Here is an 18573-nt window from a genome sequence, read left to right on the forward strand (position 1 = left end):
ATAAGAAAAGATGTAAGGTGTATTGAAAAAGGGTAAGAAGGATAGCTTCACCGATGTCACCCTTCCCCCAAGCTTACATAGCACAATGCAGAAAGAGAGAGCGGAGAGAGAGAGAGAGAGAGAGAGAGAGAGAGAAAAGAGAAAGATCCTCTCAGCCTGGGAGTTCTGCTGTGAAAGGGAGAATGAAGTGAACTTCTAACTTTTCTACAAACCCTGGCATTAGGCCCATATACCCATAGATTCGGGCCCCTGGCATTAGGCCCATCTGTAGACCCTGGCACCAGGCCCAACTGAGCATCCTAGATCCTGGCACCGGTCCACTCAGCTGCAGACCCTGGCACTAGGCCTAACTGCCCACAAACCCTGGCACTGGGCCTACCTATGGGCCTTGACACCAAACCTGCCAGTTTGTGGACCTCAGCACTAGCCCCACCTGAAGACCCCATCACTATGTCTGTTTATGGATTCCAGACCATAGCACCAGGCCCACTTGTCTGAGGACCTTGGCACTGAGCACACCCTCCTGTAGACTCTGGCACCAGGCCCACCCAGATTGCTGACTGGGGTGACTGCTGAAGGGCTTTCCCTGCCAAATCCAGCCTAAAAAGAATGGAAGAGGTGACTGCTTCTTCAAATGCACAGACATCAACGTAAAGCTACAAAGATAATGAAAAATCAGAGAAGCATGATGCCATCAAAGGAACAAAATAAAGCCCCAGGAACTGAGCCTAATGAAATGAAGATCTATGATCTGCTTGACAAATAATTCAAAATAATAGTGTTTGTTTATTTATTTATGTATTGATTTGAGATGGAGTCTTGCTCTATTACGCAGGCTGGAGTGCAACGGTGCAATCTCAGCTCACTGCAAGCTCCACCTCCTGGGTTCAAGTGATTCTCCTGCCTCAGCCTCCTGAGTAGCTGGGATTACAGGTGCCCACGACCACACCCAGCTTATTTTTGTATTTTTAGCAGAGACAGGGTTTCATCATGTTGGTCAGGCTGGTCTCGAAATCCTGACCTCGGGTGACCCATCTGCCTCAGCCTCCCAAAGTGCTGGGATTACAGGTATGAGCCACCATGCCTGGCCCAAAATAATAGTTTTAAATAATTTCAGTGAATGACAAGAGAACACAGATAGACAACTAAGCAAAATTAGGAAAGCAACACATGAATAAAATGAGAAGTTCGACAAAGAGATAGAAACCACAAAAAAAGCAGTTTTTTCCAATTCTGTGAAGAAACTCATTGGTAGCTTGATGGGGATGGCATTGAATCTATAAATAACCTTGGGCAGTATGGCCATTTTCACGATATTGATTCTTCCTATCCATGGGCATGGTATGTTCTTCCATTTGTTTGTGTCCTCTTTTATTTCACTGAGCAGTGGTTTGTAGTTCTCCTTGAAGAGGTCCTTTACATCCCTTGTAAGTTGGATTCCTAGGTATTTTATTCTCTTTGAAGCAATTGTGAATGGAAGTTCATTCCTGATTTGGCTCTCTGTTTGTCTGTTACTGGTGTATAAGAATGCTTGTGATTTTTGCACATTAATTTTGTATCCTGAGACTTTGCTGAAGTTGCTTATCAGCTTAAGGAGATTTTGGGCTGAGACAATGGGGTTTTCTAAATATACAATCATGTCATCTGCAAAGAGGGACAATTTGACCTCTTCTTTTCCTAACTGAATACCCTTGATTTCTTTCTCTTTCCTGATTGCCCTAGCCAGAGTTATATCTGATGTAAATGACGAGTTGATGGGTGCTGACGAGTTGATGGGTGCAGCACAGCAACATGGCACAAGTTTACATATGTAACAAACCTGCACGTTATGCACATGTACCCTAGAACTTGAAGTATAATAATAATAAAAAAAAAGAAAGAAAAAAAAACAACATTCACCAGTTCAATATTTAAAAAAATAAAAATAAAAAATAAAATAAAATAAAATAAAAGTTATTTAGAATTGCTTATCGTTTCACAGTTCATCACATAACCAGATAGCATTACTCAACTAACAATAAATCTGTTTTATTGTTTTGGGTTCTTTTTTTCTTTTTTGCTTTCATACTGGAAAAAAAAGTTTTGATTTGCTGACACATTCTCTTTGACAATAGAAACATTTTCAAGTGACAAGTTCCCATAGAGAATTTAAATGTTGATTTGATATTCATGATTGTAAATACGGCTTAATCGTTAAAAAAAAAAAAAAGAAACCACAAAAAAGAACCAAACAGAGTTTCTGGAGCTGAAGAATACAGTCACTGAACCGAAAAATTCAGTAGAGAGCTTCACCAACCTACCCAATCAAGTAGAAGAATGAATCAACAAGCTCAAAGACAGGTCATTTGAAGTTAGTGAGTCAGAGGAATGAAAGAAAAAGAAAAAAAAAGAGTAACAAAAACTGTGGGATTTTTACAGGACACCATAAGCAAACCAATATACGCATCATAGGAGTTTTAGAAGGAAAAGAGAATATGTATGAAAGATTTATTGAGAGAAATAATGGCTGAAAATTTTCCAAATGTGGGGAGGAAAATGGACATCCAGCTTCATAAAACCCAAAGACCCTAAATAGTTGAAACTAGAGAGGTCTTCGCTGAGACACATTGTAATTAAATTGTCAAAAGTCAAAGACAAAAAGATAATTTTGAAAGTAGTAAGAGAAAAATGACTCATTACTGTCAAGGGAACTTTCCTCTTCACTGACCAAGACTAGTAACAGATTTCTCAGCAGAAACTTTGCAAGCTAGAAAGAGTGGGATGATATACTCCAAGTGTGCAAAGTTTTTACTTTGCTCCAAGCAAAAGTTTTTACTTTGCCACCAACCAAAAAGGTCTGTATTTGGCAAAATTGTCTTTTAAAAATAAAGGAAAGATAAATACTTTCTCAGACAAACAAAAGCTGAGGGAGTTTGTTACCACTAGCCCTGCCTTATAAATGCTAAAAGGAGTTCTTCAAAGTGAAACAAGAGGATGCGAAACAGCAACATGAAAGCATAGAAAAATATAAATCTTACTGGTAAAGATAAATATATAGACAAACGCAGAATAATATATTGCATTGGTAATATGTAAATCACTTTTAACTCTAGTATAAAAGTCAAGAGACAAAAGTATGAGGAATAACCTATGATCATAAAATTGGTTAATGGATACACAATATAAAAAGAAGTGAATCCTGACATAAAGTTTTGGGGAGAGGGAGTACAAGTAAAGAGTTTTTGCATGTGATTGAAGTTATCAGCTCAAAATAGAACAGTATAACTCTAAAAAGTGTTGGTTATACAAGGTGAATAAGTCCAAGAGATCTACTGTACAGCATAGTGCCCATAGTTAAAAACATTGTATTGTATACTTAAAAACTTGCTCAGCGAGTAGATCATATGTTAAGTGTTCTTATCACATAATAAATAAATAAATAAATAATAAATCAAGAGGGTAGAAGGAAACTTTTGGAGATGATGGATAGGCTTTCACATAGATTATGGTGACTGTTTCACTGGTGTGTACATATCTCCAAATTCATTAAGTTGTACAGATTAAATGTGTATAGCTTTTTGTATGACAATTATTCCTCAATTAGACTGGGTTAAAAATGTAAGTGCACACACAAAACAAACGAACAAAACAAAAAGGAAATCTTGGTACTTAGGGAAGAAGAGGGGGACTCTGAGTTTGGATAGATAGTGATCTCTTGATTCCTAAGCCTGAAAAGAGGACAAATGCCAAGGTGACTCTCAAGGATTTCCAACAAAAAGGAGACCACATGGTTTCCTTAGGAAACGTTGAAAGTCAGCCGGTCCAACTCTTGCTTGTACAGTTGAGAACACTGGGGACCAGAGAGGGTAGGTGACTTGTGCCAGGCTGCACAAGTTGGCAAAGCCACGATGAGCATTTGGGGCACCTGCCTTGGCACTTGTCTCACTGTGCTACTGCTTATCTTTGTTGCAGAGACTTTAACCTACCAGAAAATGTGGAGTCGTTCTTGACTCTTCCCCTTGTCTCACATCTCAAATCCAGTAAGTCAAGAAATCTAGTTGACTTTCCTCAAATTCTATCCATACCTGGCCACCTCTCATGCCCTCCAGGGATTCTCATGCCCTCTTCCCTGGCAGGAGCCTCTGCCATCTCCTAGGATTGACCCTTCTCCCTCCTTTCACTGTCATGTCGCCTACAGTCTGTTTCCCAGGCAGCTGTCAGAGTGATCATTTAAACAAGTCAGGTCATGTCAGTCCTGTGCACAAAACCTTCCAAGGCTCTACACGGCACTCTGTGTGGGAGCAGATGTCCTTACAATAGCTCACTGGCCTTCCATGACCTGTGTGGAGACCCCTCATCGCTGTATCTCTCTGACCATGCCCATACTCACTCCCTCACTCTCACTGCAAAAACCACACCAGCCTCCTTGCTCTTGGTGGGAACACCAGGCCTGTTTGTTCCCACTGTGGGTCTTTGCGCAAGCTCCTTCCTCGGCACATGTGGCTTGCCCTTACCCCCTTAAAACCTTTGTCCAAACGTCCCCTTCTCAGTGGAGCTTACTCTAACCACAGTTGAAATTGTACCCACTCTTCTCCCAGCTCTCCTGACTCCCCTTAACCTGTTTCTTTCTTCTTTCTGTAACACTTATCACCATCTAACATATAATTTATTTATCTAAGTTTACCATTCACCTCTCCCACTGTAATGTGAACCCACAGAAATATGTGTTTTTTGTCTATTTTATTTTCTGGTATATTCCCAGCTCATCTAAAGGTGGCTGGCATATAGTGGGTGCTCAGTAAATGCTGGTTGACTGAAAGAAACAAATAGAGACCAGCACGAGACAGGCCCTTCCAGAACATCAGCTTTGAATTCCAGTTTCTGTTTTGCTTCCCTTGTTTAGTGTGTCCACCATGGAGAAGCCCTCTCACCTTCAGGCACACTCAACTCTTCCCCATGGGTTAGGGTTAGTGTGGGAATTGTCCTTCCGTGGCCAGCAAGCGGTGAGGTAGCCACATGGCCAAAAGAACAAATGGCTGGAGGACGTTGTTTCTTGACAGAGTTCAATTTATAGGGAGCCTCCCCAGGCCTCCTCTGCTGTCTTGGTTCCCCTTGGAGCTCTGTGCTGCAGATGCAGAAACAAGGCCCCCATCTCAGACTGATGCTTCCCGGGGCTGGGCCGGAAGCTGCTCCCTCTGTGTCCATCCTTACACTCTACTCCTAGCATGTGACTCTGTCCTCTGTGTCTTTCTCTTGTGAGGAATGTGTGCATGCATGCATGTGTGTGTATGTAGATGTGTATGCGTGTGCACGTGTGTGAGAGAAAGGGACCAGGAAGACTCCTACTCTCTCCTGAGCTGTTTGGCTCTTTTCTTGTGCCCCTTCCCGAAGCCTGTTTCTCTGAGAGAGAGTTCCGGAAGATTATTTTTTATTCTTGTCTTCACGCACAGAGCTCTACTCAGGGGCCTGGGGCTGAGGCGGTTTGCCATAATTGCCTCCAGACTGCTGCTGTGCTGTATAAAAAGGTAGGCACTTTCCCCATTAAGTCCCATTTCCATCCTGTTCTTGGTGTGACATAGAAAGTGCCCTATAGGATGGGGTGGGAGGCAGGGGTGGGCAGTCCCTGGCCGAGGGCCCTGCTTTGTGAAGGATCTCATGCACTGCTTAATTTCTCTAGGAATTAGGGTTATGCTGTGCCTGGAGACTCTGCACCCCCACCTCTGTTCTCCCTAAAGATGTTGCCATCCTCTGGGACGTGGCTTCGGTCTTGCCTCCTCTGTGACCCTCTGGCCAGCTATAAGTGACCTTCCTAGGAAGGCTAAGAACATGCTATCTGTGCCCCTTACCTGGTCATCTTTCCTTCTCTGGCTTTGACTCTTCCCTGCCTGTCTCTCCAGTGAGGTCAGGTTCTTCACAGGCAAACTGTCCACCTAGCTTTATTTCCCCCAGCCTGTAGCTGAGGGCCTGTTCTGGTGGGACCTTGTCTGCCAAATGAAGGCACCTGCTCCAGGCCGGCTTCTGAGGCCAGTGACTGGGCCTGACACATAGTGGAGGGTCAGTTAGTGTTTGTGGACTAGATAAAGATGCTCTGTAGATATTGGCCACTCCCTCCTGAACACACCTGGTATGTACTAGTTGCTAGAGGGGATATAAAGGTGTATAGACATGACTTCTGCCTTCAAGGGGAGGCAACACAAGGTCCAAAGGCTACCCTATAAGACAAATTGTAGCTAACAGCAATCATAGGGAAAGGCTTGAAGGGTTTGCCCCACAAGTGCCTAACCTGAAAGGATGGGCTGGGTGGGACTTTCGTGGGACATAGGACCCTTGGAGTTTCAAGAATGTGCTGGCCCAAGCCTTGACTTGCCTGGTGGTATGAAGATTCCTGGTCCTCTCGCAGGTTGGAGGGGAATTAGGGGCTTGATAGACGTGTCTAGGCCTGTGAGGTTGGAATGGCAGGGGCAGGTTTGTTGGGATGCAGGGTCTCTTTGATATGCCTATTAAAAGAGGCAGGTTTCAGTTTCCCTCATGGTCTGCCTAGCGGGAGATTCCCATGCTCATAAATGGCATTAATAACGTTCTCTGCCTTTTATGTTGTCAGGAGGCCTGTCCCCTGCCCAATAAAAGGCGGGAGCGATAACAGGCCTCCAGTGTGAGACCGTGTCATCCTTCAATCCTCAGACCAGGGGACTGTCCCGCAGGGCAGAGGCATGGCGAGCCAATCCTACCACATCAGCTCTGGCTGCAGGGTCAAGAACTTTAGCTCCCGCTCTGCCATTGTGTCCAAGCCTGGGGATCGCAGCTGTGTTAGTGCCACGACCCATCATGGGGGCAGTCCTGGGGGGCTAGGCTACAGGCGCCTGGGAGGCTTTGGCAGTCAGATCCTGTGTATGGTGTGGTCTCCCCGGATCGCGGTGAGTTGTGGATGGGCCCTACACAGCAGAGGCAGGTTGGCTACCCGGCAGCGGGCCTTTGTAAGCTCAGCCCGCCCCACATCACATTTGTCACCATCAATGAGAGCCTCCTCATACCCCTCAACCTAGAGATCGACCCCAATGCCCAGTGTGTGAGGCACGAGGAGAAGGAGCAGATCAAGTGTCTCAACAACAAGTTTGCTGCCTTCATTGACAAGGTGGGTCTATGTGTTGTTTCCTGGGACTGTGGCTTAGGAAGGGGAAAGGGACTTGGAACCTGATGATGGGGTGGTTCAAACTCTCCTGTCACTGACTAGCATGTGGCCTTGAGAACATGGCTGAATCAGGGTCTTTCAAGTGTTGCCATGTGAGTCAAATGCAGTAATGAATCTGAAACTACCAGACAGAACAGGAGGGTTTGCTGCTGCCGCTCACAGGCAAGCAGCAAGCATGATGTGTGTGCACTGTCCATCTTCCTGATATCACCGGCACACAGCAGGAAGGTGTGGGCAGAGCAGGCAGCTCTGCTTAGGCATGTCTCACCTCTCCCTTAGAGAAGATGCTGCCATCCCTAGCATGGAGCAGGAGCCAGGATGCAGAGGGGTGAGAGGATCCTTTCCTGCTCCTCCTTGGAGGGGACGTGATAGGAAGGCTGTGAACCCTTAAAACTTCTGTCCGAGGCACTTTATACCCTGAAGCACATGGATAGATTAAAGGCAGTGAGTGAGAAACTTAAAGCATGGTCCGGAGAGAGGCTGTTGAATTGCACTTTTCTGATGCTGCAGTTTCGGAGTCCTCCTGGTTGAGTGTATAGCTCTGGTTTCCTTTAACCTAATGATGCCCTCCCGAGGAGCTCACAGTCTTTGGGGGAGGGCAGCCACCAAAGTTTAAAGGAGGAGAAGCTCATCTTCCAGGGCTGAATGGTGTGCATATCTACATCCTGGGACTGCATAAGAAGGCACAAACCAGGGCGATGGTGGTTGGAAGTTCTGCTCTCAGATCAATGCTACATCAGAAAAGGGCATATCTGCACACAGAGGTGCTGGGCGTCCATTGTTAACATACCGCTGGCTGTCCAGATTACTCTTCCCTTCCATCGGCACAACGAAGCTGACCATAGAGTTAGGCAGGTTATTCATTGCACAAGGAAACCTAGCAAGAGCAGGGGAGGTTGGAATCCAGCCCAGGCTTTGCTGGCAGAACCGTGCGCCCTGGCAAGGGGCTGGAGGCATCTTTTCCTAATTTGCTCAAAAGCACAGGGAGTGCCCTGAGAATGCAGGCTCAAAGGGGTCTCTGCATGTGGCCTTTTGGGCATAACCCACGAATGCTGCTCTCTCTATTGAGAGGCGTCAGTTCTGGGTCTGGAGAGAGGAACTTATACCACTGCACCAGGTTGGCTTTCCCCTCCCTTGGTGTTGCTGATGGCCACCCTCTTCCCTTCAGCCTTCTTCCCGCAGGTTCCAAACTGCATTGTGCTCCAGACTACAAAGTGCATTGATATGGTGGGTTTAATCCTGCCAGAGGGCTGTCCCATGACCTGGGTCTGCATGTTAAAACCCAAGGCAGATGCCTTTTGGATAATCAGAATTTTGGTTCCTTGTCCCACAAGCATGGACAGTCAGACAGTTGAGGGTTTGTACCAGGCTTGTACTCCCAAAAGGTTGGTGTTGGAGAAGAAATCACCTGCTTTAGGTCTGGTAACTGCAAACTTCAATGGGGGCGGTCACATGAATGATGCTAAACATGAGAGGTGTGCCCACCTAGAAGGGCAGTAGCTGCTGCTCACTCCAGCCACAGGCCTACCTAGCCTTGCCAGAACTTCTGGTATGTCAAAAGGGTCAGAGAGATCCAGATTCTTACTTGAAACCACTCAGTTATTAAATGTTGGCAACTAATCAGGTCTCTATAAAACAGTGTGCAAGCCAAGTAAAACATACCTGTGGGCCTGATAGGGCCTGCAGCTTCCAGTGTATCACTGCTAATGTATTTCTCCTGTCTTGTTTTACAATGAAATTCAGTGAGAATGAGGCGAAGTGGTCTGGTTGGTAGCAGAGTTAGAGTGAGAGGTCTCCTAATTCCTGGCCTGGGATCCCCCATCCTGGGCTTCAGTGCCCCAGCATCAGAGTAAGGAAGAGTCATGGTGTGTACATTTTAAAATTGCTGTTGTACAAATGCCCATAAACGTAGCAGCTTAAAACAACACAAATTTACTACCTCAAAGGCTGATGTTAAGGTGTCAGCAGGGCTGCATTTCTTTTTGGAGGCCCCAGGGAAGTATCTTTTTCCAGGGATATTTAGGTTTTTGGCAGAATTGAGATCCTTGTGGTTGCAGGATTGAGGTCCCTGTTCTCTTGCTGGCTGGCTGCTGGAGGTTGTTCTCAGTTTCCAGAGGCTGTCCACATTCTTTGGCTTGTGGCCCCCTCTTCCTCCATCTTCAAAGCCAGTAATAGCGAGTTGAGTCCTTCTCATATTTCAGATCCTTCAGTGCAGGCACCTTTGGGGGGGAACATTATTTGCCTACTATGCATAGTATGAAATATTTCTGCAGGATCAGATGTTAATTTCATTCTGTGTAGAATAAATGAATGTTTATAAATAGTGTGCTCTTTCTGGGAGGGCGGATGGGTGGAGGGAAGTAACTTGGGGACTACTTGTGACCTGCACTTTCAGACTTGGCCAATAATTTGGCCTCCTGGGGAAGGTCACAGGCTGCTGCAGGGCAGGGGCCATCCTCAAGGGCAGAAAGGGCTCTGGGGGACCAGGCAAACCCTACCCTCAGGCTTCCCCCTTAGTCTCTTTCCTCCTTCCTGAATGGCAGGTGCGCTTCCTGGAGCAGCAGAACAAACTGCTGGAGACCAAGCTGCAGTTCTACTAGAACTGCGAGTGCTGCGAGAGCAACCTGGAGCCCCTGTTCCAGGGCTACATTGCGACTCTGCAGCGGGAGGCCGAGTGCGTGGAGGCTGACAGCGGCAGGCTGGCCTCAGAGCTGAACTGCACACAGGAGGCTCTGGAGGGCTGCAAGAAGAAGTGAGCATGACAGGGCTGGGATGGTTCTAGGCGGTGGAGTCGGTCTTAGCTGAGACCACATAACTCCTCCAAAAGCCAAGATTGCTGAAGGCCAGGGTTGTCCTGACGAGCTATCAGACACTTCTGCTTTACCCATCTGCTTTGTCTCATGTCAGCTGCTAGCTCTTGCAGCCCTGTGCTGGGGGCTGGGAAAATATTTATAGGGAAGAGTTCCCAGTCTGGGAGGGATGGGACACACATCAGGGCACAGACTGATGCAGATGAAGAGACAGGAACAAATGAAACAGGAGGAGCAAGGCCAGCAGGGCTGGAGAGGAGGAGCCCGGAGCAGTCAGAGCCAGGACGGGGGAAAAGTGAAAGGCTCTGGAGAGATATCTGAAAATGAACTGGCTGAAGCCATTCCAAGTATCTGATGAACTTGGACTCTTCCTTTATTTATTCTGCAGATAAACCATCAGGTTCTTGTTCTGCAAGGCTCCACAATTCAAATACCAATATAAATCTGGGTTTTCCTGAGTTGTTTGGCTTGTCCATTACCTAGTCTAAACTCACTGGATCACTGTACTTACCTTGTAGATACAGACAGAGTGAAGGGTGATTTTGACCTCAATCAATCCTGGTAATTCTAACCCTCCTTGGGATTCTTGAAAGTTCAGGTTTTACCATCTGGCTGGACCCAGCAGTGGGTCCTCACGTCCTTTGGGGTGAAGCAAATGTAGACACAGTCCTCAGTGTGCAGGCATCAAAGTCTGTCTCCCACTCTGGTGGAGTGCAGGCTGGTAATTATAGAGCTGAGTGCTTACTGTAGCCCGAAATGACCATGTAATTCAAAAGTTATGAGAACAGGCTGGGTGCAGTGGCTCACGCCTGTAATCCCAGCACTTTGGAAGGCCGAGGTAGGTGGATCACCTGAGGTCAGGAGTTCAAGACCAGCCCGGCCAACGTGATGAAACCCTGTCTCTACTAATAATCCAAAAAAAATTTAGCTGGGTGTGGTGGTGGACGCCTGTAATCCCAGCTACTTGGGAGGCTGAGGCAGGAGAATTGCTTGAACCTGGGAGTTAGTGGTTGCAGTGAGCTGAGATTGCGCCATTGCACTCCAGCCTGGGCAACAAGAGTGAAACTCCGTTTCAAAAAAAAAAAAAAAAGTTATGAAAATCATGCTCTGGGAACTCTGGTCTTCCTTGTGGGGGCAGGGCTGCTCCGGGGCTATAGTCTCACAGGCAAGAGAAAGAGGGCTGGGCTGGTGGAGGAGGGTGGGGGAATGGCTTGAACAAGAAGTTGCTTCTAGGAATTCAAGTCCTTGGATATTGGGGCAGAGGGAATAAAACCTCATGCGGGTGGCTTCATAGAGCTCTGTGTTTTGTACAGTGTAGAATTTAAAGGCTCTATGGAACATCGGTCTGTTTTAAATAATTCCACAAATGTTTACTGAGTGCCTCACTGCACCTCAGGTGATTTAGACCAAGATACAAAGAGATTAAATGACTTGCCTCGGGTTTTGCAGCAACTTCAGTTAGGCTGGGACCAGATACCAGGGACCTGGACTTAAAGTCCAGTGTCCTTCCAATGGGTTCTTTGTGGCTAGGAAGTAGAAGTCCAGAGAGGCCAAGCCTCTTCTGCAAAGGCACAGAGAAAGGAGAAAACCAGGGAGTTTGGCACACCTGGGCTCTGGCCTGGCCAGGTCCTCAGTCCCAGGGGCCTTTCCACCTGGCTTGTCTCTCCCCAGGTATGAAGAAGAGCTGGTCCTCAGGGCCACAGCTGAGAACGAGTTCATGATGCTGAAGAAGGTGAGTGACTGTTCTCACATGGGAAGAATTAAATCCTGGACACTGGATGCTCTGATGCTGTGGGCCCTGTCAGGTTCCCATCAGCCCAATTGTTGGTGGTAAGGCACTGGAGCCCCTGGCACAAGAAGGTGGGTTAGTTTGGCCGCAGAAGCCATCGTGGAGCCCATGCAGGAACCCAGACGGTACCAATGGCAGCTTCATAAAAAGAAAACTTCACCACGCTCCTGCTTGGCTTTTTTTAACTACCGGATTGGCTGCAATGTTTAATTTTAATTCTGTGTTGCTCTCTTGCGGGCATTGCCTCCCCCTGTTATCCCAGACTAGGGGTTGGTTCTCAGCTTGTTAATGATTTAAAAGTGTGGCCGTCATTCAGCACAATTGGTGATGATGGAAAAGCCCAGAGAAATAAAACTGTGAATGATTTCCCTTTTGTTTCATGTTGCTGAGTGAAAGTGCATGTGAATGTTCTTTAACAAGCAATTGCTTGCTTGCCAGCCTCCTTATTTGTAAATATCACAGAGTGGAGAGGGGGCTGGTGACAGATCTGCCAATAAAGGCTTGGCCTTGGTCCCAGGCAGGAGACTCAGCTATTTGAGTGCTGGGTGTTTCCTGACCTGGGCTCTGAGGACAATCTACAGAGAGGCTCTGTGATTGTCACAGGCTTGTGCTCTGTGGGTCAGTCTGGCTGGGAGGCAGCAGCCTGACGTTCTGGGCCGTGGCATCAGGCTTCCTTCTTTAGCAAGGTCCTCAGCTCTGGAAGGGGTCAGACCTCTTTCCACTTCGTTTCCACAGGTGGTCTCTTTTATGCAATGGGAGGTAATGTCATTGGCAGATAACAAAGGATCTGTCCCTTCTAGGGGGTCCTTGAAGGTGAAGATGAGAAGTCTAGGTTAGACTTGTAAGTGCAGGGTGGCTGGGCAGGGGCAGGCCAGAGGCAGAGAGGTGGGCCAGGAGGTGGTCTCAGGGCCCACTGAGGAGTGCCAAGGCTCAGGGCTACAGCAAGGGGGACAAAGGTCACTTCCTATCCTCTCATGTCTGTCTCCACCAGGATGTAGACTGCGCCTGTCTGCACAAGGTGGACCTGGAGGCCAACGTGGAGCCGCTGAGGGAGGAGCCAGTCTTCCTGCAGTCCCTCTACGAGGAGGTAAATCTCTCCCCATCTCTGGAAGAGCAAGTGAGAGAGGTGGCAGGGGAGGATTTCCTTTGAGTGTGGCCTGTTCAGGTTCCTAGGTTCTAGGGAAAACTGTACATTCTTGACTTTCCTAGGCTCGGATATTTTTCCTTCTGTGACCAGAGGGGATTTTTATCTTGTTTGGGTGGAAGTGGGTGATGCCCTTCCTTTAAGATGATTTGAAAAAATGTGGTTAATTTCCACGTCGTGAAGTGGAGCTCTGACACTTAATTTGTTAATTCAGGTAGTGTAAAAACCCAAGCAGATAATCCAGGCCTCTACCTCTGGCCACGATCTGGCTGATTAGATTTGCGCACAGAGCTACAGCTGATCTGGATTATTCAGGCCCCAAGGCGGGGTGGCCCAGGGTGGCGGCATGCACGTAAATCCAGCCCTGTTGATTCCTGTATTAGTAGAATTCCACGTTACATTGCTTCGAGGCCACGGTCCCAATTCCAGCCTTCTACTCTTAGAACTACAGTTTTAAAATTTTCCTGACTTGCTGGTAGTTTTCTAATTTCAGAGTTGGGACTTTTTTTTTTTTTTTTTTAAATTTCCTGAGGAGATAGGATCAGAAGGGGATTTGGAGTTGAGGGCACTGGTTGCTGTCTCCTACAGGAAATCCACCTCCTTCAATCACAAATCTCTGACACGTCTGTGGTGGTGAAGATGGACAACAGCCGGGAGCTCAGCATGGACTTGGTTGTGGCCGAGATCAAGGCTCAGTATGATGATATTGCCAGTCGCAGCCGGGCGGAGGCCGAGACCTGGTACCAAACCAAGGTAGTCTGGAGGGCAGGACTGCCCCACTGAGACAGGAGGATAGCTGTGAGCCTCGAGTTTCTCTGGGAAACACACTCCTGCACTCTAGAGGGGCTGCCACTGAGGTCCCGGGTAGAGCAGGGCCAGAAGGCAGGAGAGTTGCGGAACAGCAGGCTGGCTGATTGGGTCGGGAACAGCAGCCTCTAGCCATTGTTTCTGCTGTTTGCCTCTCAACCCACAGTGCGAGGAGGTGAAGGCCACAGTCACCCAGCAGGGTGAGAACCTCCGCAGAACCAAGGATGAGCTCAACGAGCTGAACCGCGTGATCCAGAGGCTGACGGCAGAGGTGGAGAACGCCAAGCAGCAGGTTGGGGGATGCCGAGACCCCACTCCATATACCTACTGCTTCTTGTCTGGTTCCTGCTTCCCTCCTATCTTCAAGGACTGCTGTCATCTTTGGAGAGGCATGTATTTGAACTGTGCCAGAGTACACTACTATCATCAGCATGCAAGGGCTCCGTTCTAACACCTGCTATTACCAAACTTCCAAATTCTTGTGGATCTGATAGGTGTAAACTGGCACCTAATTGTTATTCTAATTTTCATTTCTTTGGTTAACCAGTGATAGGAAATCTTTCTATCACTTACTAGTTATTTGTATTCCCCTTCTAAGAACTGTCTACTCATATATCTGCCCATTTTTCTATTGTGCTCCCTTCTTTTTTCTTGGTGATTTGCAGTATTCCTTTGTCCATTCTATCTGGATTGTAAGCCTTTGTCAGTACACATGTTGCAATTAACTTTCCCTCAGTCTATCACTTGTCTGTTTGTCCTTTGTTGAACCCAAATCTTTAACCTGGATGTGCCCAAATCCATTTTAAGTTCTTCCTTTAATGGTTTAGACTTAGAAGGTTTTGAGGTAATAGAGGTAGTCTCTTAAATTTCTCCCCCGTATTAGTTTTATAGTCTTACCTCTGGCATTTAGGTCTGTGATCCATCTGAACTTTATTTTATTTTTTTGTATACACAGTGAGTAGGGTTCTAAATTAACTTTTCTACATATTGTAAGAAAATAGATTATGTAATCCATCCTTTCACCAGTGATTTGTAATACTACCTCCAGCATAACACTGAGCTCCCACGCATGGCTGGCTCAGTCTCTGTCTTCTCCCTTCTAAGTTGCTGTTCTTCATCACTGCGCAGGATGTATCACTAGTAATTTGTTGTGGTTAAGAGCTGAGTAGTGAAATATGCGAATGGTTTTTTTTTAAGATGTGAAATTAGAGAAGATTCGAAGTTGTCCCCGTAATAATAATGATTTTGTTCATTTGATTCTGATATGCTTTCTTAAGTGGGGTGAAGGGAGGGGCTGTAGTTAGCGTGTTGGGAGTTGTTGCACATGGGAGCTTCTTTCAGCAAGATGATCTCAGCAGGCCAAAGAGTGAGACCCTGCACAGTGGCCTTTGAATACCTGAGCTTGGCGCTAATTAATTGCATAGCTTAGGGCAAGTCACAGCCTTTTGGAGTCTTATTTTCTTCATTTGCATAATGGGAATAATAATGTCTGTTGTGGCAAGCTTGCAGATTAACTTTGAAGGTCAAATAAGATAACATCTATGAAAGTACCTTGTAAATGAACAACGGTATATACAAGTATAAGGTAATATCACTAATAATGATCATTCCTATTTCAGTGCTAACATTTCCTCCCTCTAATGGCTCACCTGCCAAACTCAAGTCAGTTTTATGATACAGTGGACAAAAATGAAGGAAAAAAAAATCCAGATGGGCCATGTCGCTGCCTAGTTAATTTTCCATTGATGTATTTCTTTTAAACAGTATTAAGTTCAAAAGTTAACCATTTTGAATGGAGATAAAATAGGATGACCAAGGCCACTTGAGACCCATCAGAGTCCCCACAACCTGCACCCTTATCAAACTCCTTCCCTTCTGTCCATTCCCACAGCACTGCAAGCTGGAGGCCACGGTGGCCCAGTCTGAGCAGCAGGGTGAGGCAGCCCTCAGCAATGCCCGCTGCAAGCTGGCTGAGCTGGAGGGCACCCTGCAGAAGGCCAAGCGGGACATGGCCTTCCTGCTCAAGGAGTACCAGGAGGTGATGAACTCCAAGCTGGGCCTGGACATGGAGATCGCCACTTATTGCAAACTGCTGGAGGGCGAGGGGATCCTGTGAGGACAGGGGCTCCAGGGTCCCTTCACGTCCCTACTCAGAGCTGGACTGAAATCCTCCAGGAAGAGAATGTTCAAACTGGGAAAGACTCTAGAAATCATGGACTCCAACCATGTCCCCACTTTGCAGATAGGGAAACTGACACCAGAGAGGGGAAGGGGCTTGCCTAAGAGCACAGCCAGTTAATGGCTCAGCTAAAATGTACCGGTCTCCGGGCTGGCCACCGATGCTCTTCTCCCTCCTGCACGGCCCGCCGGGCTGGAACCTGAAGCTCATTCCAAGGCCACTACTTTACCCTCTTGGCTGAAAGGATGTTTCTGTAATCGGCTTCCCTGGGTTCTTAAAGCTGGAATCATTCAGAAAATTAGTTAAAGGCCATTTGATTTGGAATGTGAAAAGAATCCTATCAGCCTAGATAGCCTGGTGTTCAGGACCAGAGAATAGAAATGAGCAGCACAAGTTCTGTCCTTGCAAAGGAAGACAAGACAGACATACATCAGTCCTCCAGGGCCTGGGGTTAGTGGCCCAGGGAAGCTGTCCAAGAAGGAGGCTGCCTTCTCAACAGCTGAGGAGAATCTGTGCTAATTTGAGCCAAGAGTTGAGGGCAGGTGAAGCCAGTGTAGGGCAGAGTGATGTGTATTTACACCTGGGATGGTTGCGTGGGCCTCTGGACTTGGGAAGGCCACATCATTAGAGCTTCTAGCTGGGTCCCTTCAGGGCGGGGAGGATAGACTGGGTAGTAGAGTACAGAGGTGGAGAGCACAGGCCATGAGCTCACCCTGGGTTCAAATCCCAGTTCTACCACTTATTAGTATGTGACCTCTGTATACCTCAGTGTCTTCAGCTGTAAAACAGAGATAATCACAAAATCCACCTCGTAAGGCTGTTGCAGGATTAAGTGAGTTTTAATGGAACATAGCAAGCCCCAGTGGGAGGAGGTGATTGTCAAGAGATGATGGTCAGGCCAGGCTGCCCCCGTGGAGAGGGAACTCATAGGCCTGGTCGGAGAAACCTTCCGTGAAGCGACACTGAGGGCAGCCTGGCCACACTGCTGGACTCACTCCATGCTTGACTCAAGCACACACACTTTTCTGTCAGCTTCCTCGGGGCTCTGGGTGAAGTCACAGGAGTTCTCTCTACATTAGGACACTTAAGGCCCCAACCCACTCACTAGCATTCAGTGAGCAGCTGGCACTTGCACTGATTTTCATTATGATACTAATAATGAATGGATTAATATATCAGAATTATTAGCACACATCCCCAATGCATGTGATTTTAAAGTTGATTTAGCATATTGTGCTATGTGTACTGTGGCCATTGACCTTTTAAGAGACTGCCTCCTCTTGGCATTTAAAACACTTAATTTAATTACATTAAGTAATGCTCATTGCTGCTAACACAGAAAATAAGAAAACAAAAGCATCCAGAGCCACTCAACTCAGAGATAGCTGTCGCCAGCATTGTGGTTCGACAGGCAGCACCACGGGCACTGTGGGTTCCTTGAAAGGGCACAGTCCTAAGGCTGTGGCAATGCCAGACTGAGTGGCAGGAAACTGAGCCAGATGCATACATCCTCACTCAAAAGATGAGTGAAGAAGTGTTTTGAGCTGGGCAGAATGAGGCAGGCTAGAGCTTTCCTGGGGAAAAAGGTTTGAAGTGGGAAGCTACAAAAAGGGAGACAGAACAGAAAGTGCAGAGGTGTGAGGGAGGAGGGAGTGTTTATAAAAAGCTCACTGCAGTGGCATAAATGTCTCATCATAAATGATACAGACATATTTCTTGAGACAGAGTCTCACTCTGTCGCCCAGGCTGGAGTGCAGTGGTGCAATCTTGGCTCACTGCAGCCTCCTCCTCCCGGATTCAAGTGATTCTCCTGCCTCAGCCTCCCAAGTAGCTGAGACTACAAGTACCTGCTACCATGCCCGGCTAATTTTTGTATTTTTAGTAGAAGCAGTGTTTCACCATGTTGGCCAGGCTAGTCTCGAATTCCTGGGCTCAAGTGATCCACCTGCCTCCGTCTCCCAAGGTGCTGGGATTACAGAAATGAGATGTTTATAATGTTGGTAGGAAACATATTGGATTTCCTTACTATGTGCCAGTCTGCATTTTAGGCACTTTCCACGTGGAACTCAATCAGACTTTACAATAATCCTTTCAGACGGGTATTATCATCCCCATTTTATGCTGGGGAAATTGAGGCACAGAAAGGTTAAGCGACCTGCCCAAGGTCACCCAGTTAGTAAGCGGCACAGCCAGATCTAAGTCCAGGTAGCCTGGCTTGAGAGTCCAGGCTCTTAACCACACCATACTCTTCTTCAGCCTCCCTCTGCATTGAATGAAATCAGGTAGATATCTGGGGTATCATTTAATATCCTGGGATAAAAATGAATCTGTTTGTGTAATAGGCAAGCTTTTTCCTGCTCAGAGACATCTAACTAGGTAGCAGCAGCTTCCATCACCACTTTGGCTTTGCTGGCATTTCCAGCCAAGGGACCAGGAGGATGCCCCCCTCATCTCTACTTCTCAGTTCACCAAATTCCATGGCCAAAAGCCAAACATGGCATAAACTGGCCTTTTGGATCCTGAAACCTAATATACTCCTGTCCTTTGGGGATCCCAGCAAGCAGGACCAACACTGATGCTGTCTGCAGCAGGTGGGTAGCCTACCCCTGCCTCTTAGGGCCCCTCCCCTTCTTCAGCATGGAGGAGAATAGGTTTGGTGCAAAAGCAGAGGAACTC

General features: G+C 47.0%; 1 protein-coding gene across 1 annotated transcript; it reads left to right on the top strand.

The window, feature by feature from the left end:
• Positions 1 to 1888: 1888 nt before the first annotated feature.
• LOC100999857 (keratin, type II cuticular Hb5-like) lies at positions 1889 to 17666 on the top strand. The gene is given in 8 exon segments (XM_021922382.2): positions 1889 to 6927; positions 6930 to 7111; positions 9712 to 9920; positions 11650 to 11710; positions 12759 to 12854; positions 13500 to 13664; positions 13885 to 14010; positions 15610 to 17666. Coding segments are annotated over 8 exon segments (1302 nt in total). The 5' UTR covers positions 1889 to 6689; the 3' UTR covers positions 15835 to 17666.
• The last annotated feature ends 907 nt before the right edge of the window (positions 17667 to 18573 follow it).

The sequence above is a fragment of the Papio anubis genome, chromosome 9, assembly GCF_008728515.1.
Source record: "Papio anubis isolate 15944 chromosome 9, Panubis1.0, whole genome shotgun sequence".
In the NCBI taxonomy this organism is placed as follows: domain Eukaryota; kingdom Metazoa; phylum Chordata; class Mammalia; order Primates; family Cercopithecidae; genus Papio; species Papio anubis.